Source organism: Colobus angolensis, unplaced genomic scaffold, assembly GCF_000951035.1.
Source record: "Colobus angolensis palliatus isolate OR3802 unplaced genomic scaffold, Cang.pa_1.0 Scaffold222, whole genome shotgun sequence".
Lineage (NCBI taxonomy): Eukaryota > Metazoa > Chordata > Mammalia > Primates > Cercopithecidae > Colobus > Colobus angolensis.
The window spans coordinates 377028-402072 of NW_012115400.1; the positions used below are offsets into that span (position 1 = coordinate 377028).

General features: G+C 50.3%; 1 protein-coding gene across 1 annotated transcript in view; it reads left to right on the plus strand.

Annotated features, from left to right (window-relative positions):
• The window catches only part of LOC105513114 (myosin-4-like), a 70635-nt gene that overhangs the window by 17508 nt on the left and 28082 nt on the right, over positions 1 to 25045 (plus strand). Inside the window, exons 9-22 of the mRNA XM_011943949.1 lie at positions 385 to 492; positions 2088 to 2222; positions 2916 to 3184; positions 5077 to 5247; positions 6362 to 6541; positions 8226 to 8352; positions 9129 to 9187; positions 10011 to 10098; positions 10481 to 10598; positions 11787 to 11907; positions 15612 to 15748; positions 18018 to 18099; positions 22515 to 22688; positions 24437 to 24664. Of these exons, the coding sequence (XP_011799339.1) occupies positions 385 to 492; positions 2088 to 2222; positions 2916 to 3184; positions 5077 to 5247; positions 6362 to 6541; positions 8226 to 8352; positions 9129 to 9187; positions 10011 to 10098; positions 10481 to 10598; positions 11787 to 11907; positions 15612 to 15748; positions 18018 to 18099; positions 22515 to 22688; positions 24437 to 24664 (1997 nt within the window). The remainder of the gene's footprint in view (positions 1 to 384; positions 493 to 2087; positions 2223 to 2915; positions 3185 to 5076; positions 5248 to 6361; positions 6542 to 8225; positions 8353 to 9128; positions 9188 to 10010; positions 10099 to 10480; positions 10599 to 11786; positions 11908 to 15611; positions 15749 to 18017; positions 18100 to 22514; positions 22689 to 24436; positions 24665 to 25045) is intronic.

Genomic DNA, 25045 nt, shown 5'->3' on the forward strand with positions numbered 1-25045 from the left:
GAGCTTGCAGTGAGCTGAGATCCGGCCACTGCACTCCAGCCCGGGCGACAGAGCGAGACTCCGTCTCAAAAAATAAATAAATAAATAAATAACTAGCCAGGTGTGGTGGTACCTGTGGTCTCAGCTACTCAGGAGGCTGAGGCAGGCAGGTCACTTAAGCCCAGGAGTTCAAGGCTGCAGTGAGCTATGATAGTGTCACTGCACTCCAGCCTGGGTGACAGAGCCAGACCCTGTTGAAAGAAAGAGAGAAAGAGAGAGAGAGAAAGAGGAAGGAAAGGAAGAAGGGACAGAAGGAGGGAGGGAGGAAGGGAGGAGAGGTTAGAGATGGCAGAGAAGAAAACCGCAGGTCCGCCATTGGTTAACCTGCTTTGCTGCCCTTGGCAGAGAGTTTGCTGCTGGTCCCCAACCCTAAGGAATACCACTGGGTGAGCCAAGGCGTCACCATGGTGGACAACATGGACGACAAGGAGGAGCTGCAGATCACAGATGTGAGTGGGCAGGCAGAGCTGGAACAGGATGGGGAGAAGGCTTGGGACTCCGCGTGCATGGCCACTAGATCGGGGTGGCGGTGGGGACACGAGCCCACTTAGAGTTGCCAGACAGCTGCCCAGATCTTCCCTGGAGATTTCTGGGGTTGCAGTCAGCGTTTTATTCCAAGCCCATTTTAGCAAGCTGAGTTTCTCTTTGCAGAGTCGAACTAGAATTCCGTGGGGCCTTCAGGGGCCATCAACCCCATGCAACTTTTCCTCCTCCCCAGCCCAGCTAGAAGTGACTCTGTCATTCTCCCGGTCCCCACCATACTCTCTGGCTCCTCTTACGACACTAAGCACCCATGACTCCTGTTAGGATTATTTGTGTACTAGGTTCTCTCTCCTCTTGGACAACAGAATCGATTCCTGATTTATCTTTGCCTTCCCCTCACCTAATACCTGGCATGAAGCCTTAACAATAATAATAGTGCCAGGCACGGTGGCTTACACCTTTAATCCCAGTGCTTTGGAAGGCTGAGGCAGAAGGATTGCTTGAGTCCAGGAGTTTGAGACCAGCCTAGGCAACACAGTAAGATCCCGTCTCTGCAAAAAAAAACATTTAAAAATTAGCTGGGTGTGGTGGCACACACTGTTATGATAATCAGCTACTCAGGAGGCTAAAGTGGGAGGATCGCTTGAGCCCAGGAGTTCTAGGCTGCAATAAGCCATGATCATGCCACCACACTCTAGCCTGGGCAACAAAGTAAGACTCTATCTCAAAAAAATAAAATAAAATAACTGGCCAGGCATGGTGACTCACAGCTGTAATCCCAGCACTTTGGGAGGCCAAGACAGGGGGATCACTTGAGGTCAAGAGTTCAAGACCAGCCTGACCAACATGGTGAAACCCCGTCTGTACTAAAAGTTCAAAAAATTAGCCAGGCGTGGTGGCGCATGCCTGTAATCTCAGCCACTCGGGAGGCTGAGGAAGGAGAATCACTTGAACCCAGGAGGTGGAAGTTGCAGGGAGCAGAGATTGTGCCACTGCACTCCAGCCTGGGCGACAGAGGGAAGACTCCATCTATAAATAAATAAATAAAATTAGCCAGGTGTGGTGGCACGCGCCTGTTATCCCAGGTACTCGGGAGGCTAAAGTGGGAGGATCACTTGAGCCCAGGAGTTCTAGGCTGCAGTGAGCCATGATCGTGCCACTGTACTCTACTCTGGGCAAAAAGGTAAGACCCAAGCTCAAAAAATAAAATAAAATAACAATAATAACACCTCCTTTTCTTGAACACTTACTATGTGCCAAGCACTGGACTAAACGTTGTCACATCATTCTGATCTATCCTTATCATCACCATCTTGCAGATGATGAAACAGAAGCCAGAGAGGTTATTGTAAATAAATAAAATGACTATATTGCAGAACATCTGATCTGGGCCCCTTGGAGGAAAACAGAACTCTCCCTGTTCAGGGGATGTCCAATTCCAGCTTCCAAGCCCTGCCACAGTGGCCCTTTGGCGTGGCCCCACGGTGGCAGTCCTATGGCCTCCACTATGTAGAATGAGAGGCCAGGGGTCACGTGACTTCATCTCCCTGTTGCTTTGCAGGAAGCCTTTGATGTGCTGGGCTTCAGCGCCGAGGAGAAGATGGCCGTGTATAAGCTGACAGGAGGTATCATGCACTTTGGGAACATGAAGTTCAAGCAGAAGCCCAGAGAGGAGCAAGCTGAAGTGGACACCACTGAGGGTGGGTGCTGGGGCTGGGGTTGCGCAGAGACAAGGTGGCCAGTGTGGGGAGTTCCCTGCTTTCCAGGGCTTTGTGACCATTTCGGGGATATGCCAGCTCTATGTGGCTGCAAACCATGCATGTTCAGACACTGATATTTTCAGAAAGGCACAATTGAGAATCAAGACATGATTTTGGTTTTGTGCTGTCGTTGTTGTTTTAATTTGTATTTATTTTTTGAGACAGGGTCTCGGTTTGTTGCCTAGGTGGGAGTGCAATGGTGCAGTCACGCAATTGTGGCTCACTGCAGTCTCAACCTTTTAGGCTCAAATGATCCTCCTGCCTCAACCTCCTCAGTAGCTGGGACTACAGGTGCACGCCACCACACCTGGCTGCTGGCTGATTTTTTTTTTTTTTTTAGAAACGGGGTCTTGCTATGTTGCCCAGGCTGTTCTCAAACTCCTGGCCTCAAGTGATCCTCCTACCTTAACCACCCAAAGTGCTGGAATCACAGGCCTAAGCCACCTTGCCCAGCTGCCACCTGACCTTGAGCAAGTGTAGAAACTACCACGTCTTTGTTTTCTCATTGGCAAAATGGGATCTCCTCCACCCTGCCTTTCACCCCATCCCTGAGCCACAGCAGATGTTGCCAGGTTTCTTCTGGACACAGCAACATCTTCCTTGCACTCACCTGATTTTTCCATCTCTACTCAGTGGCTGACAAAGTCGCCCATCTCATGGGTCTCAACTCCGGTGAACTGCAGAAAGGTATCACCAGGCCCCGGGTCAAAGTCGGCAATGAGTTTGTGCAAAAAGGTCAGAACATGGAACAGTGCCAAAACTCCATCGGGGCTCTGGGCAAGGCTGTCTACGACAAGATGTTCAAGTGGCTGGTGGCCAGGATTAACAAGACCTTGGACACCAAGATGCAGAGGCAGTTCTTCATTGGAGTGCTGGACATCGCTGGCTTTGAGATCTTTGAGGTGGGCCTGGCCTTGCATTCGGTTTTTGCTTTGGGGTGGCTGTCCTCCTTATATAAGCTACTTTTTTTTTGTTTTTTTTTTGAGACAGAGTCTTGCTCTGCCGCCCAGGCTGGAGTGCAGTGGCCGGATCTCAGCTCACTGCAAGCTCCGCCTCCCGGGTTTACCATTCTCCTGCCTCAGCCTCCCGAGTAGCTGGGACTACAGGCGCCCACCACCTTGCCGGGCTAGTTTTTTTGTACTTTTTTTTAGTAGAGACAGGGTTTCACCGTGTTAGCCAGGATGGTCTTGATCTCCTGACCTCATGATCCGCCCGTCTCGGCCTCCCAAAGTGTTGGGATTACAGGCTTGAGCCACTGCGCCCGGCCAACTTTTTTGCTTATATCAGTTATAAAGTTCTCTTGTTTCTCACCTTGGACCTGGGACAGACCAATCTCGGTTTGCCACTGGATCTCTGACTTTTGGACTCCAGAAATTTCCAGCTTCATTTGTATGGTGCCAAGTCATAAAGAATGGCGTGAACTTTAAGGATGGGATGAGTAGTGTGCTGAAGCCAGCCTGTACTGGCTAACAAGACTGTGTTATTTTCAGGAATTTTGTGAGCCAGCTGACGTCATGTTGCTAGCTTGAAATTAGCCATGGCTTGAATATTTACACCATGGAAATTGGCAAACACTATAAATCAGGGGTTTGGTTTTTAAGAAGAGCTGATTTATCAGCTCACCACTTTAAAAAGAAAAGCTTGTAAACCCCTTTTATTAGTCCATTTTCAAACTGCTATAAAGAACTACCTGAGACTGGGTAATTTATAAAGAAAAGAGGCTTAATTGACTCACAGTTCTGCATGGCTGCGGAGGCCTCAGGAAACTTACAATCATGGTGAAAGGCAAAGCGGAAGCAGACACCTCTTACATGGTGGCAGGAGAGAGAGAGCAAGTCAGGAGGTGCCAAATACTTTTAAACCATCCGATCTCATGAGAACTCCCTTGCTATCACGAGAACAGCATGAGGGAAATCTGACCCTATGATCCAATGTGGGGATTACAATTCGAGATGAGATTTGGGTGGGGACATACAGCCAAACCATATCACCCCTTAAACTCCTTCATCTTACGGATGAGGAGGAGAAAAACTACAGAGAAAACGACAAACTGCCCTCAGGCATACAGGGTTCAGATCCATAGAGCATTTCGAGTGATTTCCATCCTTGGAAAGAAAATGGTTCTTTCTTCAGTGATTTCTATTCAGGCTGGGGCCACAGGCAGTGGCTCATGTCTGTAATCCCAGCACTTTGGGAGGCAGAGGTGGGAGGATCACTTGAGCCCAGGAGTTTGAGACCAGCCTGGGCAACAGGGTGAGACCTCATCTCTTTTATTTTTATTTGTGTTTTTTGTTTTGTTTTGTTTTGTTTTGTTTTTGAGACAGAGCTTCACACTTTTTGCCCAGGCTAGAGTACAATGGAGCCATCTCAGCCCACTGCAACCTCCACCTCCTGGGTGCAAGTGATTCTCCTGCCTCAGCCTTCTGAGTAGTTGGGATTAAAGGCGTGTGCAACCATGCTCAGCTAATTTTGTATTTTTAGTAGAGACAGGGTTTTACCATCTACCTGTCTACCATCCAGGGCTGAAGTCTGGTTGCCTGGATTTGGGGTCTGAATATCATACTGTGTGGCCGGAGGCATGTGTTAAACCACTTTGTGCCTCTGTAGAGGAGGGAACAGAGAGCTGCTTCTCATAGGGTGCTGAATGGCCATTGTTAGGCACTTAGAGCAGTGCCTGACACTAGTGGGCCCTCTGCAAAGTTTTCTGTTGCTTGTGGTCGCTTCATTCAATCCTAGGAGAGGCTCTCTCTGTGCCTGTGCTGACACCCCTCTTTCTGCCCTCCTGCCACCACAGTTCAACAGCTTTGAGCAGCTGTGCATCAACTTCACCAACGAGAAGCTGCAGCAGTTCTTCAACCACCACATGTTCGTGCTGGAGCAGGAGGAGTACAAGAGGGAAGGCATCGAGTGGGTCTTCATCGACTTTGGCCTCGACCTGCAGGCCTGCATCGACCTCCTGGAAAAGGTGACTTGCTTCTCAAAGGAGGGGCTTGGAGAGAGGCCAGGGCCAAGGGATGTCACTGGTGCATGCAGGGAGGTGGCACTTGGCTTCAGGGAAGTCAGTGACACCACTGATGACCTTCCTTGGTATGACCTCTAGCTCCCCATCTGCAAAATGGGTACTGAAGTGACTGCAATGACTACTGTTCATTGGGCTATTGTATGCCACCATTCATTGGATCATCACAACCTACTGTATGTGGGGGAGGGGATACTTTCATTACACCCATTTCACAGACGGGAACATTGAGGCACAGAGAAGGGAACTCGCTTGTCCAAGGTCCCACAACCTGTGAGTGGCAGAGTCAGGCTCTGACCCAGGCAATACAATAGTTTCGCCTATAACCACATCCACATGGAAGGTCTCAGCAAATAGTCCCCTTCAAGAATGTGTGTTGTGGCCAGGCATGGCGGCTCATGCCTGTAATCCCAGCACTTTGGGAGGCCAAGGCAGGTGGATCACCTGAGGTCAGGAGTTTTGAGACCAGCCTGGCCAACATGGTAAAACCTCATCTCTAATACAAAAATTAGCTGGGTGTGGTGGCGGGCGCCTGTAATCCTAGCTACTTGGGAGGCTGAGGCAGGAGAATCACTTGAACCTGGAGGCGGAGGGTGCAGTGAGCCGAGCTCGTGCCACTGCACTCCAGCCTGGGCGACAGAGCGAGATGCTGTCTCAAAATAAATAAATAAAAAAACAAAAGCAAAGAGCACAGGTGGCATTGACTTCCCCATTTTTCAGAAGGCCAAGCTTGCCAGGGGCCACTGTTTAGTGGGATTCGCATTTGGGAAGCTATCTGGTCCCTTCAGATCTCAGTCTTCCCTTCTGTTGGACTCGATGAATTCAGCCTCTTTCAAGTCTTAATGGCCATGGTGTTTGATGACAAGGCCACAGAGCACCAGGCACTGTTCCCAGATGTCACCAGGCACTGTTCCCAGATGTCACTGCACAGAGTCCTGCTTCCTGGATGGCCACGTGGGTGTCTGATGCATCTCTACACTGGTCCTGGGCTCAGTGCCACTTTGGCCTCTTTTGGGACCTGCAACCTCCTCTAACATCACTCTGTTCCCTTCCCTCCCAGCCCATGGGCATCTTCTCCATCTTGGAGGAACAGTGTGTCTTCCCCAAAGCCACCGATGCCACGTTCAAGGCAGCCCTGTATGACAATCACCTGGGCAAGTCCAGCAACTTCCTGAAGCCCAAGGGGGGCAAGGGCAAGGGGACCGAGGCCCACTTCGAGCTCGTTCACTACGCAGGCACCGTGAGTACTGGCCTCAGGGTCCCTCTGTGTTTTGGGTCCCAGCTGGCTGCCACAACTGTAGGTACATGCTGACATACCTCTCCAGAGATGTCCCGCTTCCACTAGCACAACCATGGTATAACAGGGTAATCAGCCAATTGAAATGAGCGCCACTCACACCTCCTCATCACTTCTCTAAAGGAGATATCCATTAGGGAGCAGCTATCAGACATGTCCAGGCCACACCTTGCCCAGGCCCATCAGACTTGTCCGGGCCCTTGGTTTGAAGTTCAGTCTTGGCCAGAAATGATAACACTTGCAAAAAGAACAAAAAAGAATAAACAACAAAAAATTCCACAAGCCCATTAATTACTCCCAACTGATAACTTGGCTCTCTGACAGCTCGTAGACACCAAACCAACAAGGTGACATTTATAGAGTGGTTTTTTCACTCGTGACAAACTTAGTCCTTGGAAAGTGGGGAAATTAAGTGCAGCCAGGACTCAGGTTGCATTTGCATAATTAATAGGGGAGGTGACATTCGTCCTGCCAGCTTATGAGAATGCGTTTGGTTTCCTTGGGATTTTATTATCGCTGTAAGTGCCAATGTTCCTGTTACCCACAGAGGTTGCTGAGCCTCCATGGGCTTGACTGCCACGAAACAGCAGCCTTAAGACGGAGCTGTCAGGAAAGTCATGATGGCATTGGGCATCAGGGCCAAGGTTTTATGATACCATCAACCATAACCGTAATGCCAATTGCTTGTAAAATGGATTTGGCCGATACTTGGAGCAAACAGTAGGCTTGGGACCAAATTGCAGCTCTCCATCCCCTCTTCCCACACTGAACTGAGAAGAGTTCCTTATTTATAGCAATGGAACATTCAAAGTCAAGTGGGACCTGTGCATTTCCAAGAAGGCCCTAAAATAAGGCACAGAGATGACAAATGTCTTTGTGCTGCACAGGAGATGGCAAGCCCAGAAGTTCTGGCATCTCCTCTACTTACCTCACTTCTCTGTGCTCAATGGAAGGACCTGAAAGACACCTTCCTCCTTACCCTTCCAATGGGGACCATGTGGCAAGATGGGAAGCAGAAATTAGTGGATGTCCAATTATCTGGATATATGCAGTGCCCAGTGCTGGATGGATGGAGCCCCCTTTCCACCAGCCAATGACCCTACAGTGGTGTAAGAGAGTGTGCATGCTCCCCTAGCAAGAAGAGACCCTACAGTGTTTCAAGACGGGCTGCATGCTTCCCAGCGAAGAGATTTCTTCATGTAGCTCATGATTCTACAGCCACGGTCAGTCACTGACAGCAAACCACTGCGCAGAAAAAGACCCAAGGGTCAGGGAGGGCCAGTGTGGCCGGCAGAGTAAGCTGTGCAAGAGAAGATCACACAGTCCAGGAGAGAGTAGCAGGGGAGTCTGGTTTATGTGCAAAGCTCAGAGTTGGGGTATCCTAGATGGGCAAACTGCAAACACCCAAGAAGGCAGATGATGGAGCCTCCAACTCAGATGGGGCTTCAGGGGCATCCCAGGACACAAGGCAAGTTATCAGGACAAGAACTGGAGCCCCAGGACATGGGAGTGAAATTTGGTCCTGAGAGCTGAGTATGGGAGAGAGCTGTAGGAGGGGCTCTAGCTGTGGCACCTGAAAGGGGGAGGCTGGACCTCAAAGTTACGCCCTGGTGTTTGCCCTCTTCAGGTGGGATATAACATCACAGGCTGGCTGGAGAAGAACAAAGACCCCCTGAATGAAACAGTGGTGGGCTTGTTCCAGAAATCAAGTGTGGCAATCCTGGCCCTTCTCTTCAAAGAAGAGGAGGCTGCAGGTAGGGCTGACCCCTTGTTGTGTCCAGTCTCCCTGTGCTGATGCCATTTTGTGGCCAAAATGGAAAGAAGGAACCAAAACTCTTTGATTCAACTCTTGTGGAATGAGTGAGAGAGTGAACCAGTGAATGAATGAATGAAAAGTGGCTGAGATAGGCCATGGATGATACTGCAAAAGAGGCATGTAGAGGTAACCTGGGAGCTTCCAATGACTGACTTGATTGCTGGGCACATCTCACCTCTAGGTGGATGGATACTGCTTTGGAAAAGTTGACACCCAGATGTTCTGTGTTTCTTTCCTGTTTCCCTGTCTCTTGTCAGAAGCAAATGCCAAGCTCAGCCCTGCCTCTCGTCCAATAGAGGTCATGGAGCTCATAGAGGAATGCCCTGGTGGATGCTGCCCCATAGGTTTGCCAATTAGTGGGGCCAGAAACACCAGTCTCCCTGCTCTCACCACCAAAGTGTACCTTCTCCCGGGGTCTATGGGTGCTTCTTCCTCCCCAGGCAATGGGAGCTGTTTGTCACCTTGCACCAGAAATCACAAAAGGCTGCACCCTCCCAAGGAGCACAGCAGCTCTTTTGACAATTACGCTGTAGCCAGCCCATTTGACCACTCCCTGGTAGATCTCATTTTCCTCATGTAAGAGTCCCCCTTATCCAGCCCCAAGATAAGCCTTTTTGAATCCAAAGAATGGGTGTGCTTTGGTGCAGTGTGTTTAATGAGGCTGCCTTTCTCCACACTGGGTACTGACGTGAAACGTGCTTGTCCCTTCCTCAGCCGGAAGCAAGAAGCAGAAGAGAGGCTCCTCCTTCATGACAGTCTCCAACTTCTACAGGGTAAGCAGGGGTGACCCCAACCCTCCCTTTCAATCTTGGGTGGTCTGGCTGCTGCTTCATCACCTGGGGCAGCCTGATTTCATTTCTCTGTCTATGATCACCTCTTTACCTGGAGGGGTCTGTTTCCTTCTGAAGAGGCCACAGAATCAATGGACCATTGGGCAGAAGACAGCTTTACAGAAGGCCCAGTCCAACTATATCATTTTTGGATTTAAACCTGGAGAGTAAAGGGATTTGTGCAGTGTGATCACGCGAGATAGCAATGCCCAAGATCTTGTGTCCTAGAGATGGCTGGCAGGTCTTGGGCTGGCTACAACTTCCATGAAGTTTGGGCATGACCTTCCAAAGTGCAGTCTACAAGGAGATGTTGCACAAAGCAAGATGTCAACACTTTTCAAGAATCAGGCTGTCCCAAGGCAGAGTAGGCCACTTCATTGGAGATATCCAAGCAGAGGAGGAGGGAGCATCCATTAGGGAAGTTAACAGTGGACAGGGCTTTGCCCACATAGACCCTACAGTTCCTCCTGGTACTGAGATTCTACAATGAACCAGCTCTGAATCTGGAGGGGCCCCACTTCTTGCAAACCATGGCCCCTTGAGCAAGTCATTGGACCTTGAGAGCAGTGCTGCCCAATGGCACTTTCTGCAATGATGAACCGTTCTCTTCTGCACTGCCCAATATGGTAGCCACTAACCACATGTGACTGAGTTTTAATTCAGTTTTAAGTGAATAAATTCTAAATAAAATACCTCTCCTGGGTGCAGATGTCCTGCAACATCAATGCAAAGTTTCACTCACTCGTTCTCTGTCCTCTAACCCCAGGAGCAGCTGAACAAGCTGATGACCACCCTCCATAGCACCGCACCCCATTTTGTCCGCTGTATTGTCCCCAATGAGTTTAAGCAATCGGGTATGTTGTGGAGTCACAGCTCCCTGTTGGAAGTCCTGAGGTTCTATGAAGTTAGTTTTCATTCCAAATTAAGTCCACCTTTCATCACCAAGGCTGATGGGGGCAAAACAAGGCTCGGAGAGAAATCTCAACAATGGGTCATCCAAGAATCATATTCTAGCTGCTTTATAAAGCAGAATAGTGCCCAACCAGCTAGAAATCAAACTCAGGGGAGCTTTTGGGCATTGGTCAAATGGTGGGGGACCTGGGGCCTCCAGAACAGTGACAGGAGAAGCCTGGGGATGATGGCACAGATGCTCAGTTCAGCTTTTTTGAGTGGCCAGGACTGGCCTGTCCCATCCCAGAGGAGGGATTCTCCATCTTGCACCCTCCCCCTTGGCAGGTGTGGTGGATGCCCACCTGATCATGCACCAGCTAGCTTGCAATGGTGTCCTGGAAGGCATCCGTATCTGCAGGAAGGGCTTCCCAAACAGGCTGCAGTACCCGGAGTTCAAACAGAGGTGAGTGATGTCTCCCTCGGTGCAAGGCTTAGACGCCCAGGAGTTGACCAACTGATAAGTCACATCCCACTGCAGCAGACACAATGGTGCTCTGTCAATACCACCTCACTGTCAGTCACTACCTTAGTACACACTGGCCCAAATTTCAGATGAGATTGGGTATGTTCAGGGAGGTATGGCCATAGATGCTGGCCCAAATTTCAACTGCCAGCCCTTGCATTTCTTGGCTGCCGGATGCTTCTTTACCCATCCTTGGCAAGCTGTCCTGGATGCCTCCCTGGAAGGAGCCCTCAATCAGTGACTGAGGAGAGCTGGTGTATAAATACCTCAGCTCCCTCATCCTTCAGGTGGCTAAGTCGGAGACATTTTCCACACATGTGCTCAGATAGCAGTGTGTTGGTAAATGTTGAACAAGGGCTCCCTGATCCAAAAAAATAAGCCCTGATTGCTAGTGTCTGCCCATTTCCATGGTGTAAATACTCGCACTGTGGCTCCCAGTGATCCCAAGCAGCATTAAGCTTCGGCTGCTTGTTGTGCTAACTGCCTCCATAACGTGCCTTTTATTGGCTTTCTGTACATTCCCCATTCTGCCACTTTCCAGGTAAACTACTTGCACTTGAATTCTTACCTCAGGGCTTCTGGAGGAACACTGGGTAACTAATACCTCCACCTTAGAAATGATCTTCTTCTACCTCCTGTAACTTCCTAGAACATAAGACCACAGACTGATGGATCAGGAAAGGTCACTAGAGGTCACCTTATCCAAGCCCCTCTGAAGTCCCCAATTGGGGACTTTTGCATCCAAGATCACAAAGGGGGCTGCTCACAGGTCAGGATAAAAAATAAATAAATAAATAATAAATTTTTTAAAAAGGCTGTTTTCTGATATCTGAGTCAATGCCCTTTTCTCAACTTCAACCTCTATCAGGAAGGGATTTTGGTGTCTTCATTTCTAGAAACAGCTTCTCCCTATACCCCCAACCCACACCAATGTCCACTCCCAAGCTAGAGCCCTTATTCCAAAGCCTCCTATTGATCTCATCTCTCTGCCTCCCTGGGACATCTGTCAAACAAGTCTAGTCCCTGTCCAAAGTCCATCCCAAAGACCAGCAGAGAAGCGCATGAACATGTTTTATGTGCTGTCAGCTTGGGCACAGTGATGACTGTCAATCATCTCTGTCCTGCCAGGTACCAAGTGCTGAACCCCAACGTGATTCCCCAGGGGTTCGTGGACAACAAAAAGGCCTCGGAGCTTCTTCTTGCAGCCATTGACCTGGATGTGAACGAATACAAAATTGGACACACCAAGGTAGGGTCTGGTGGGCGGTCTCCCCCTACACACCCCCTCAGCCTTTTCCCAAGAAGGTGGGCTTTGGGGTATGGATTCCACCTGGTCACTGACCAATAGCCTGCTTTGGGCAAGTCTGCCAGTTGCTGAGAGTATCAGTTTCCTGAAAAATCAGGGTTGATCATGCAAGTCTCATAGAATTTGGGGAGATTAGAGGCAACATGCATAGAACCCAGTTCAGCTCAGAGGGGAAGTCAATCATGATAGAATATTTCTTAGAACCCTACTCTTTGTTTTGTTTGAGACAGGGTCTTCCTGGAGTGCAGTGGCACAATCATAGCTCACTACAACCTGGAACTCCCAGGCTCAAGTGATCCTCCTACTTCAGCCTCCCAAGTAGCTGGGACTTAAGGCATACACTATCACACCCAGTTGATTTTTTAAATTATTTATAGAGATGGGGTCTCACTCTGTTGCCCAGGCTGGTCTCAAACTCCTGGGCTCAAGCAATCCTCCTGCCTCAGCCTCCCAAAGCGCTGGGATTACAGGCATAAGCCACTGCACCTGGCCTGAGCCCTGAGTTTCCAAGAATAAAAAGGGCCAATCAGAATCAAGGTCCCGGATCTGACCCATGGGGAAGTTTGCTTGGGCGGAACCTGGACAATGAAGCACTGTAAGCCCAGCTCTGAGCCAGCGGCTGAGTTGGGACTGACTCAGACAGAGCAGCCTCCTGCTCCTGACTCATGGAGCCTGAGTTGCCCTGGGTCTATCCCATTTCCTGGCCCTGCAGCATCCTGGTGGGGTTGTAAAGGCTGGCCAGGCCAGTGGTGCCAGATGTCCTTCCACAGCCGCCCCACCTGCCCCCCACCAACAGACTGCACCCCAACATGATCACCCCGTGACACAGGAGGTTCACTGGCTTTGCAGTCAGGAGAGTTGGGCTCAAAGCCTACCTTTGTGCTGCCTGGAGCAGATCATTTCTCTCTCCAAGTTCTCAAGCATGACGCAGACTTGGCATGAAAGCTTCCAGCATGCCTGTGCCTCCAATGCATCTGGTCACTCAGCAAACACTTATGGTGTGCCTACTGTGTGCCAGGCACGGTTCCAGGCTCTAGGGACACACAGTGAAGAGAACAGAATGAGTCCCTCACTCCCTGGAGCTTGCTTTATAACACTGTGTGTGTGGAATTGTAACACTGCCCTAGAACCTGCCGGAACTGTTTATTTTGGCCTCCTTCACAATTAAGATGTGCTGTAAATAGCTAGATTGACTTGCGGGGGACACTCGAGGTTTGGAGACAGGATCGTTGAATACTTGAGCTAGAAAGAATCTTAGAAACCAGCAGGCCCCTCCTTTCCCCACCCACCCTTGACAGATGGGGAACTTAAGAAAGCCTGGAGAGGGGGTGGAGATGGCATGCCCAACTTCACAGAACGAGGCGGGACACAGCTAGTCGGCATCAGGCCCACTGGCGCCAGTCATGTGGCCAGGGAAGCCGGAGCTGGTATCTCAGAATCTGGCACAGCTCAGAATCTGGCCCATTTGCCACCTGGCCAAACAGACAGCATCCTGCTGTTGTACAAGGGTTGCATTAGGCACATCAGTTCCAGGGGAAGGCCCAGGGCTGCTGGGGACACTTTTGCTCCCTGAGGACTAGGCAGACCGGCAGTAGGAGCAGAACAAAGAACAGGATGGTTCTGACTGCAAATGGTGTTCCTATGTTTGGAGTTGGCTCAGGTGGGCCCCACCCCCAGCCACATGCTTGTTTCAAAGACCAAACCTCAACGCCAATTAATTTTGAAATATCAGGAAACGTTTTATGACATCAAGCCCGATTTCTCTACCTTGCGATGTCTAGCTCCTTGGGGGCCTTTTAGGGGGCAGAGAGCATTCTTCCTCATCTTTTGCCCATAGTGGCTCAGCTGGGTGCTGTCCTCCCTGGCCCCATGTGGCATCTTGGGCTCCTGCAGCTCAGAGGTCCAAGGGGCCCTGTAGGCGGTATTCTCCCCCAACAAGAGAGGAGGCCTAGGTCCCCCAAAAGGACAGTGACTTAACCACAGTCAGACACACAGCACATCCAAGGCAGGCTGAGGGCAGAATGCAGGTCTCCTGGCACCTTCTCTCCTTCTAAAAGTTTCTATCATGTCCTATTTGAAGCCTGTAAAAAGGTGTTACATTATGAAGCATAATAATAAAACCAGCACCCTGTGAACCCACTGAAAAGCCCAGAATGTCAACCTTACATGTCTTTCCTCCCCCACCCACTTCCCACCCCCAGGAGTAACCCTGTCTTGAATTTTGACATGAACCATTCTTTTTTTTTTTTCTTAAGAGACGTGGCCTTGCTCTATCGCCCAGGCTGGAGTGCAGTGACACGATCACAGCTCACTGCAGCTTCAAACTGCTGGGCTCAAGCGATTCTCCCACCTCAGCCTCCCAAGTAGCTGGGACTATGGGTGCACACCTCCACACCTGGCTAATTTTTGTATTTTTTATAGATTGGGTCTCACTATGTTGCCAAGGCTATTCTCCAACTCCTGGGCTCAAGCGATCCTCCCACCTCGGCCTCCCAAAGTGTTGGGATTACAGGCATAAGCCACACCACCTGGCTCATTTCCTTACCTTTCAGAAATAGCTTGAGCACATATGCCTGCAGGTCGTGCTTGGTTTTGAGCTTCTTGGAAGTATCATACTTGACACACCCTCTGTGACATTCCTCCATGACGTGCTTTTATCGCTTTGCCATGTTTCTAAGCTTCATCCTCATTGGTAGGTGACATTGTCACTGCCACACGGTACTGCAGTGCTGCTGTGAACATCCTTGCTCATGGCCCTGTGCAGGAGTTTCTCTAGAACAAAGTTCTCAACCTTGGGTATACATTAGACTCATCTGGGGAGTTTGTTTTTGTTTTGTTTTGTTTTGTTTTGAGACGGAGTCTCACTCTGTTTCCCAGGCTGGAGTGCAGTGGCACTGTCTTGGCTCACTGCAACCTCCGCCTCCCAGGTTCAAGTGATTCTCCTGCCTCAGCCTCCCGAGTAGCTGGGATTACAGGTGCCTGCCACCACACCTGGCTAATTTTTTGTATTTTTAATAGAGATGGGGTTTCACCATGTTGGCCAGGCTGGTCTCAAACTCCTGATCTCATGATCCACCCTCCTTGGCCTCCCAAGGCACTGGGATTACAGGTGTGAGTCATCATGCCTGGCCTGGGGGGATTTTTAAAACATCAATAGGCGGGGCATGATGGCTTATGACTATAATTCCTGCCTTGTGGGAGGCTGAGGTAGGAAGATCACTTGAGTCCAGGAGTTCAAGGCCAGCCTGGGCAACATAGCCAGACCTCATCTCAGAAAAAAATTTTTTTAATTAGCTGGACATGGTGGCACATGCCTGTAATCCCAGTACTTTGGGAGGCCCAGCCTGGATAACATATCTCTACAATAATAATAATAAATTTAGTCAGGCATGGTGGCATGTGCCTGTAGTTTCAGCTACTCGGGAGACTGAGATGGGAGGATTGCTTAAGCTTGGGAGGTCGAGGCTGCAGTGATCCGTAATGACACCACTGCACTCCAGCCTGGATGAGAGAGAGAGATCCTTTCTCAAAAACAAAAACAAAACAAGCAACAAAAAACAAAAACCCTTCTTTGATTTAAAGCTCCCCCAAGTGGCTGCCATCGGTGACAGCCGGGCTTTTTCAAAGGCGTGTCGTCTTTCCCCCAGGTGTTCTTCCGTGCGGGCATCCTGGCCAGGCTTGAGGACATGAGGGACGAGCGTCTGGCCAAGATTATGACGATGCTGCAGTGTCGCCTCCGGGGCTTCCTCATGAGGGTGGAGTTCAAGAAGATGCTGGAACGAAGGTAGCACTCACAAACACCGACACGAAGGCCCAGAGGAGCCACACATACTCAGGGCCAGCTCCACTAGCCACACCGCGTGGTGGGCAAGGGGTGGATGCCAACATCTTTGATGGCACAAAGAACCCCGTGTGGCTGGCCGGGTGTGGTGGCTCATGCCTGTAATCCCAGCACATTGGGAGGCCGAAGTAGACAGATGACCTGAGGTCAGGAGTTCGAGACCAGCCTGGCCAACATGGTGAAACCCCGTCTCTACAAAAAATACAAAAATTAGCTGGGCATGGTGGTGGGTGCCTACAATTCCAGCTACTCAGGAGGTTGAGGCAGGAGAATCGCTTGAACCCAGGAGGCGGAGGTTGAAGTGAGCCGCGATCGTGCCATTGCACTCCAGCCTAGGCGACAGAAACAAAACTCCGTCTCAAAAAAAAAAAAAGAAAAAAGGAACCCTGTCTCTCAGAACCCTGTGTCTCAGAGCTGCTGCAACCAAGTTCACACACTGGGTGGTTTCAAATGACAGGAATTTTTTTAACTTTTTTTACTGATACCTAATAGATATGCATATTTTGGGTTTTATGTGATAACTTGATACAGTCATATAACAAAATCAGGATAACTGGGATATCCATCACCTTAAATTTTATTTTTGAGGGGGCATGGGGTCTTGCTCTGTGGCCCAGGCTGGAGTACAGTGGTGTGATCATAGCTCACTGCAGCCTCAACCTCTTGGGCTTGATCTTCCCACCTCAGTCTCCTGAGTAGCTAGGACTACAGGTGCACAGTACCACACCTGGCTAATTTTTTTTTTTTTTTTTGGTAGAGACAAGGTCTCCCTATGTTGCCCAGGCTCATCTCAAACTCCTGGGCTCAAGCAATCCACCTGCCTCAGCTTCTCAAAGTGTTGGGATTACAGGCATGAACCACTGCACCCAGCCCATCTTCCCTCTTTCTATATGGACACCAGTCATTGAATTAGGGTCCACCTTACTCCAGTATGACCACCTCATCTTAACTACTTACATTTGCTGAAACCCTATTCCCAAACAAGGTTCCCTTCCTAGGTATTGGCGATTAGGACTTCAACATATCCTTTCAGAGGACACAGCTTAACCCCTAACAGGAAACAACTAATATAAACCCTCTCTTTACAATTTCAAGTCACTTTCACAGCCTTCCTCTCACTTGATTCATGTAACGATGCTGTGAGAGGGGCATGGTACGGCCAGCACCCCCACTTTACAGATGTGGAAACTGAGGTCTGAGAGGTTAAGGAACTGGGACAGGTTCATGCAGAGCCAGGATTAGAACTCAGCAATTCTCACTCCACATACCTGCCCTTCGAATCATGTTGTTCAACCATCTCCCTAACCTGGTAATTTAAAAATGGCCGGGTCCGGCCAGGTCTGGTAGCTCATACCTGTAATCCCAGCACTTTGAGAAGCCAAGGTGGGAGATCACTTGAGCTCAGGAGTTTGAGACCAGCCTTGGCAACAGTAGATAGGGAGACCCCATCTCTACAAAAAAAAAAAAAAAAAGTTAGCGGGTAGTGCATGCCTGTAGTCCCAGCTACTTTGGAGGCTGAGGCAAGAGGATCGCTTGAACCAGGGAGTACAAAGTTCTAGTAAGCCATAATTGCACCATTGCCCTCTAGCCTGGGCAATAGAGTGAGACCCTGTCTCAAAAAAAAAAAAAAAGTTAGGTCCATCCCAGATGACCTGTGATTCACTCTGTTTCTTTGTGGCCATAGAATTAGTAATGAATTTCTGTTCCCATCAGCAGGCCACCTACAGCCCTGGACTGAAGGCAGAGACACCAGTTAGGGGCTGATGTGAGGGATCTTGGCCTGATTCAGCCCAGGGCCTTGGTGCACAGGAGGTCCTCAATAAATGGCAGTTGAATGAAGCTGCAGGGAACAAGACATGGGTGGATTTCAGCATCTTTGCAGATCCGTGGGATTCAGAGACTAATGGGTGATCTAGGGGAGGAGGGAAAATGCAGGAGTCAATGACTGGTCTGTCTCAGCCTGGTGCCATGTGGGAGGGACCTGGTTCCATCAGGTTTCACTTCAGTTCCTTTATCGTGCTGCTAAGCTCTGACCCCAACGTGAGTCTCCCTGCCGCAGACCACATGGGCAATGCTGGGTCTTGAGAAAGCACTTTGGTGTCTGGACAAAGCAGATCTGCTGGCTTCTATTTCCAGGCCCTGCTCCTTCCCCAGGGAAGCCAGGTCCTAACACCTTCATTGTAACCCATTCAACCCTGGCTTCTCTTCACAGAATGGGCCTGAAAGTCGTTCAGCGGAATGTGCGCAAGTTCCTGCAGCTCCGTTTCTGGGGCTGGTGGAAGCTGTATAACAAGGTGAGGGCTGAGGGGCCAGGCCAGTGGGGACTGCTGCTGCCTGTGGGTTGGGGGAGGGCTCGATCCTGGACGGAGGTGCTTCTCGGGAGAGGCTGCAAGAACAGTTTGAAAATGAGGGCACCTTAGAGACAAAATCTAGCCTCTGTCCAGACAGGGACTAATTCCTCCCTAAGAAAAATCATGGGGCCAGGCACAGTGGCTCACACCTGTAATCCCAGCCCTTTGGGAGGCTGAGGCAGGAGGATTGCTTGAGGCCAGGAGTTTGAGACCAGCCTGGGCAACACAGTGAGACCCCATTTCAAAAGAAAAGAAAGGAAGAGAGAGAGGAAAGGAAGAGAAAGAGGAAAGGAAGAGAGAGAGGAAAGGAAGAGAGAGAGGAAAGGATGGGAGAGAGGAAAGGAAGGGAGAGAGGAAAGGAAGGGAGAGAGGAAAGGAAGGGAGAGAGGAAAGGAAGGGAGAGAGGCGAGGAAGAGAGAGAGGCAAGGAAGAGAGAGAGGAAAGGAAGGGAGAGAGGAAAGGAAGGGAGAGAGGAAAAGAAGGGAGAGAGGAAAGGAGAGGAGAGGAAGTGTCTTTCTGCCTTCCATCTCACCCCTCAAAATAAAATCCACTTAAGATAGAGTGTGCCATACCACTCCCACCAAAAAAAGTGAGCTTAATTATTGACTCCTTGCCCCTGGGCATGTTGAGGCATCTTCAACTCCAGTGAGTTCTTGGCTTAGAGCTGGAGGAACCTCGGGAAATAAGGTCTGACCTCTCATTTCCTGTTCTTCTGAAACAGCAGTGAGTGTGGTATGTGAGTCAGCCAGCTGGTAGGACCCACAGAAGTCCCAAGCAGCCAGGCCACCCTCAACCAAGGCAGGAAGCCACCAGCCACGGCACTGCACGTTGGTCCAATCACACCTGTGCCGGGGCCACCATTAAGAGGGAACATGTCCCTGGGCACCAGAGGAGGGAGTCAGGCACCAGGTAGCTGTGTTCAGGAGAAAGGAGGACCCGCAGAGGGTGGGGACAGGCTCTGAGTCATCTCGGGTGGCCCTGAGTCCTCCATAGCTTACAAGGAAGTTTCTTTACACTCCCCGTGGGAAAGAACTGGCTAACAATCAGCACCCACCACAAATGGAAAGGGAGGAATAGTAAGTTCTGCTTCCCCAAATGTATCCACACACAGGCCGGCCCTGGAGGACCTGGGATTGGAGAGGAATCTAGATGAGCATATCTCAAAGGCCAGGCATTGCAGGTGCCGCCTGGCTTTCCCCGCCTGTTCCATGACTCACCTTTCTTTACATTAATTCACTTTTTTTTTTTTTTTTTTGAGATGGAGTCTCACTCTGTCACCCAGGCTGGAGTGCGGTGGCGCAATCTCGGCTCACTGTAACCTCCGCCTCCCGGGTTCAAGTTATTTTCCTGCCTCAGCCTCCTGAGTATCTGGGATTATAAGCATCTGCCACCATTCCTGGCTAATTTTTGTATTTTCAGTAGAGACAAGGTTTTACCATGTTGGTCAGGCCGGTCTCAAACTCCTGACCTCAGGTGATCCACCTGCTTTGGCCTCCCAAAGTGCTGCTGGGATTATAGATGTGAGTCGCTGCACCTGGCCTCGCTTTTTTATTTTGGAAAAAAAAAAAAAATTCAGACAGGGTCTCACTCTGTTGCCCAGGCTGGAGTACAGTGATGCAATCATAGCTCACTGCAGCCTCAAACTCCTGGGCTCAAGCAATCCTTCCACCTCAGCCTCCCAAAGAGCTGGGACTATAGGTGTGTGCCACCATGCCCAGCTAATTTTTAATTTGTGTTTTTGAAGAGACAGTGTCTTGCTATGTTGCCCAGGCTGGTCTCAAACTCCTGGCCTCAAGCAATCCTCCCACCTCGCCCTCCCAAATGGCTGAGATTACAGGTACACAGCGCCCACCCAGCTCATTTTTTTTTTTTTTTTTTTTAAAACGGGGCCTCGCTCTGTTGCCCAGGCTGGAGTGCAGTGGCCGGATCTCAGCTCACTGCAAGCTCCGCCTCCTGGGTTTACGCCATTCTCCAGCCTCAGCCTCCCGAGTAGCTGGGACTACAGGCGCCCGCCACCTCGCCCGGCTAGTTTTTTTTTTGTATTTTTAGTAGAGACGGGGTTTCACCGGGTTAGCCAGGATGGTCTCGATCTCCTGACCTCGTGATCCGCCCGTCTCGGCCTCCCAAAGTGCTGGGATTACAGGCTTGAGCCACCGCGCCCGGCAACCCAGCTCATTTTTAAACTTTTTGTAGAGAGAGGGTCTTGCTACATTACCTCAGCCAGTCTTGAACTCCTGATCTCAAGTGATACTCCCCAGCCTCCTGGAATTACAGGTGTGAGCCACTGTTCCCAGCCACAAATTTTATTTTAAAAGGAAACTTTGCAGTCTTACCTGCTTTAACCTCATCCTAAGCAAATGTTATCCACAAAATTGTGGATTTGTTCTTTTTCATTTTTTAAATTACCTGTTAAAGTAACTATGTCACAACTCAAATCAAAGGCTGTCTATGCTTGAATGCATCTCACCAGATCCCTTGGTATACAATCAGACTCTGGGAAGACCCAGGCCAATGGCCTTTAAGGTTCCTTCTGAGCAAGACATGGTAGCAACAGCTGTGAACTCCCCTGCTCGTTACTAATTAGACCTGACAGAGCAAGGTCCTGTTCTAATTAGTTGTTGTTGCTGTTGAGACAAAATCTTGCTCTGTTGCTCAGGCTGGAGTGAAGTGGCACGATCTGGCTCACTGCAACCTCTGCCTCCCGGGTTCAAGCGATTCTCCTGCCTCAGTCTCCTGAGTAGCTGGGATTAAGGCACCCACCACCACACCTAATTTTTTTGTATATTTAGTAGACACGGGAGTTCACCATGTTGGCCAGGCTGGTCTTGAACTCCTGACCTCAGGTGATCCGCCTGCCTCAGCCTCCCAAAGTGCTGGGATTATAGGCATGAACCATCGCACCTGGCCTTTTTATTTTTATTTATTATTATTTTTTAAATCCTCTCCTCTTAGTATTCTAAGTTCTAATCTTATGTAACAAAGCCGGATAGGCTGGGTCAATGAAAAAACACTTGTAGTAGGTTTCCGTTGAATAAAAAGTGCTATACAGCGGCAAGGTATGGTGGTTACTGCAACCTTTTCATGTCAGCTTTGCCACCGTGACATTTCAGATTCTCAACAGCCAGGCTGGCAGTGAACGAGGTTTATCTGTTATCTTTCAAAAGAGGCGCAGGCTGTCCCTCCTCCCAAATCCCTGTCTAGGTCATTTTCCCTCCTGGGAAATGTATTTATTGACTATGTATCTATTGTATCTATGGTATAATGTTTCTGTGGTTCCCAGGGCACCTGCCCCACCAGCTCTGCTAGGTGCTTTAGGAACCCTCAAGGGATGGGAGGGAGGTCTTTGAGGGGCTTGCAGATGCAGGGCAGAATACGGGTGGTGGGACTGGATGGAGCCTGGTGCTCCAGTGCAGGTGAGAAGGGTCAAGTGCACAGAGAGGTCCCTGTGGGTGCTGCAGGTACAGAGTAGGAGCAAATGCTCCCGGCTAAATGGCAAAGAAGGCCCAGCCCTATAGACACAGGGGCAGGGTCACCGGCCAGGGTGGGAAGTGTCAGCTGACACCGTGCAGGAGGAGGGCAGGGGCTACATTGTGGAAGGCCTGCAAGGCCAAGTCGAGAGGTGGGACTTCATGTTAGAGAGAAGATGAAATAAGTGAGAGACAGAGAGAGAGAAAGAGTAAGAGAGAGAGAGAGACACACACATAGAGAAAAACAAAGAGAACGACACAGAAAATGAGAGAGAGAAACAGAGAGAGATGGCACAACAGAGAGACAGGCAGAGAGAGAGACAGAGAAAGAGACACAGAAAAAGAGAGACAGGGAGAGAGAAAAACAGAGGGAGCAGAGCAACAGAGAGAGACTGAGGAGAGGCAGAGATAGGAATGGCATGAGAAAGACAGAGACACAGAGAGAGAGAGAAACAGTGGGTGAGAGAGAGATAGCAAAATGAGACAGACAGAGACAGAAACTGAGAGCGCCAGAGAGTGGGAGGATTCGGTAGGGAAGCAAGGATTTGATCCCAAGGCTGTGATTTCACCGGGGCTCCTGGTGTCTACACAACATGCAGAACAGATGTAAGCCTTGGGGCACCCAGATGCTGAGGACACCTGACTCCATGTCACTCAGGATTAAAGAGCATCCTAAGAATTGTCGTAGGTGAGGATGGGCCTTCTCTTGAGATGCTTTACACAAGTTCAGCCTGGTGGCATCTGTGGAGAGGGACCCCAGAGTTACAGCAAGAGCTGCTTCCCACCACAGTGGTGCCGTGAGGTCACGCCTGAGGCAGACTCCACAGCCCTCCGTCTACTCCCCAGCAAAGCCCATTCTCCTAACACTCTTTGGTGTTGCTCATTGCCCAGGTCAAGCCGCTCCTGAATGTGGCTCGGCAAGAGGAGGAGATGAAGGCCAAGGAGGAGGAGCTCAGGAAAGCCATGGCCGAGACCCAGGAGCTGGTAAACAAGGTCAAAGAACTGGAGGAGAAGACAGCCACGCTCAGCCAGGAGAAGAATGACCTCACCATTCAGCTGCAGGCTGTAAGTGGGGTCGCCGTGGAGAAGGGTGGGGAACCCAGTACAACCTGGACCCTGGAAGGGACGAAGGGCGAGCTCTTTTGAAAATCCATGTCCCTCCAGACCACAGGAAATTCTCCAGCATCGACCCAACTACCAAAAGGTCTCCATCCAATTCATGTGTGTGTGTGTGTGTGTGTGTGTCAGAGACAGAGAGAGAGACAGGGACAGGGTCTTGCTCTGTTGCCCAGGTTGGAGTGAGATGGCTTGATCACAGCTCACAGCAGCCTCCATCTCCTGGACACAAGTGATCCTCCCACCTCAGCCTCCCGAGTAGCTGGGACTATACCACCACGCCCAGCTAATTTTTTGTATTTTTTGTAGAGACAGGGTCTCACTGTTGCCCAGGCTGGTCTCGAACTCCCAGCTTCAAGTGATACTCCCATTTCGGCCTCCCAAAGTGCTGGGATTACAGGTGTGAGCCCTTGTGCCTGGTCTCCATCAAACTCTTATTTGTACACAGCAGCAGGCTGGGCATACACAGCTACAGGACCTGCCTGCAGGGAAAGTTCAGGGATGGTGGCCACGAGATGGGGTGAGAACAGCGTCCCCTGGAGTCAGGGCTGGGCTCTGCCCTACGAACTTGGCAATTTACCCTCTCCAAGCCTCCTTTTCCTCACCTATCCAGGGAAACACAGCAGGGAAGAATAAATGATGTCATTTCTGAAGAATGCCTGACTAAATGTCCCGTGGTGAATTCACTGCTGGGGTCCTTCTGGTTTGCAAAGCTTTTCCTATTCCTTCCCTGATTTGACTCTCACCGCCACCCTGTTAAGACACTCAATTTTCACGTGCGTCATACAGGGTAGAAAAACTCAGTTTGGCAGACATTTAGAGATTTGATCAAAGTCCCAGACCCCTTAGTAGAAAACCCAGGCCTGGAGGGTGCCCAGTTCCATCTTCAGTCCTCCCTGCTCTGCCATGGCTGTCTCTGCAGCCATGAGTATGTGTGGCACTTGCATGTTCCTTCCACCGTCCCCAAAGGCCTCCAACATCATTTCTCAGTATCCTCTTCAGACCCCTGAGAAGTTGCTTGAACTGATATCCCCGTTTTGTTTGTGGAGGCTGAGGCTGGGCAAGGCCAAAGTGATGGAAGAATCCTCCTGAGCCAGGTGCAATGGTTCATGCCCGTAAACCCAACACTCTGGGAGGCCAAGGCAGGAGGAATGCCTGAGCCCAGGAGTTCTAGACCAGCCTGGGCAACATAGTGAAACCCCACCTCTACAAAAAGTTTAAAAATTAGCCGGGTGTGGTGGCACATCTGTAGTCCCAGTTACTCAGGAGGCTGAAGTGGGAGGATTGCTTAAGCCTAGAAGGTCGAGACTGCAATGAGCCATGATTGTGCCACTGCACCCCAGCCTGGGTGACAGAGCGAGACCTTGTTTCAAAAATAAAAATAAAAAACTTAGCTGGGCATTGCAGTGTGTACCTGTAGCCTCAGCTACTTGGAAGGATGAGGTGGGAGGATTGCTTGAGCCCAGGAGGTCAAGACTGCAGTAAGCTGTGATCACACCACTGCACTCCAGCCTGAACAACAAAGCAAAACCCTGACTCAAAAAAAAAAAAAACACACACACACAAAAGGAGCTCAGAGATAGCCCGGCCCCTTGTCCAACCCCCAGGACACATTTGTTCAGCTCAAGGCTTGTCCAGCGTCTTGGTGTGGTCTTTGCCTGGACCCTGCCTGCCACCGGGGCTCTTTCTCCCAACAGGAGCAAGAGAACCTGATGGATGCAGAGGAGCGCCTGACACAGATGATGAAGACCAAGATGGATCTGGAGAGCCAGATCTCAGACATGCAGGAGCGGCTGGAGGAGGAAGAGGGCACAGCGGCCTCGCTGAGTGCTGCCAAGCGCAAGCTGGAGGGGGAGCTGAGTGACCTGAAGCGGGACCTGGAGGGCCTGGAAACCACACTGGCCAAGACAGAGAAGGAGAAGCAGGTGAGGAGAGGCCAGGGCCCTGCCATGCTTTTCTCAGGCCACCGTCAGGGGCCATACCTGAAGCGCCTATGGTGGCTACGCCCAGTGCCCTGACCACTGACCACATGTGGCGTGTTTTTGTTTTTTTTTGTTTTGTTTTTTTTTTTGAGCTTTTTCGTTTGTTTTGAGACAGAGTCTCGCTCTCACTCTGTCACCCAGGCTGGAGTGCAGTGGTGCGATCTCGGCTCATTGCCACCTCCCCCTCCCGGGTTCCAGTGATTCTCATACCTCCGCCTCCTGAGTAGCTGGAACTACAGGTATGGCACCACCATGCCCAGCTAATTTTTGTATTTTTAGTGGAGACAGGGCTTCACCATGTTGGCCAGACTCATCTTGAACACC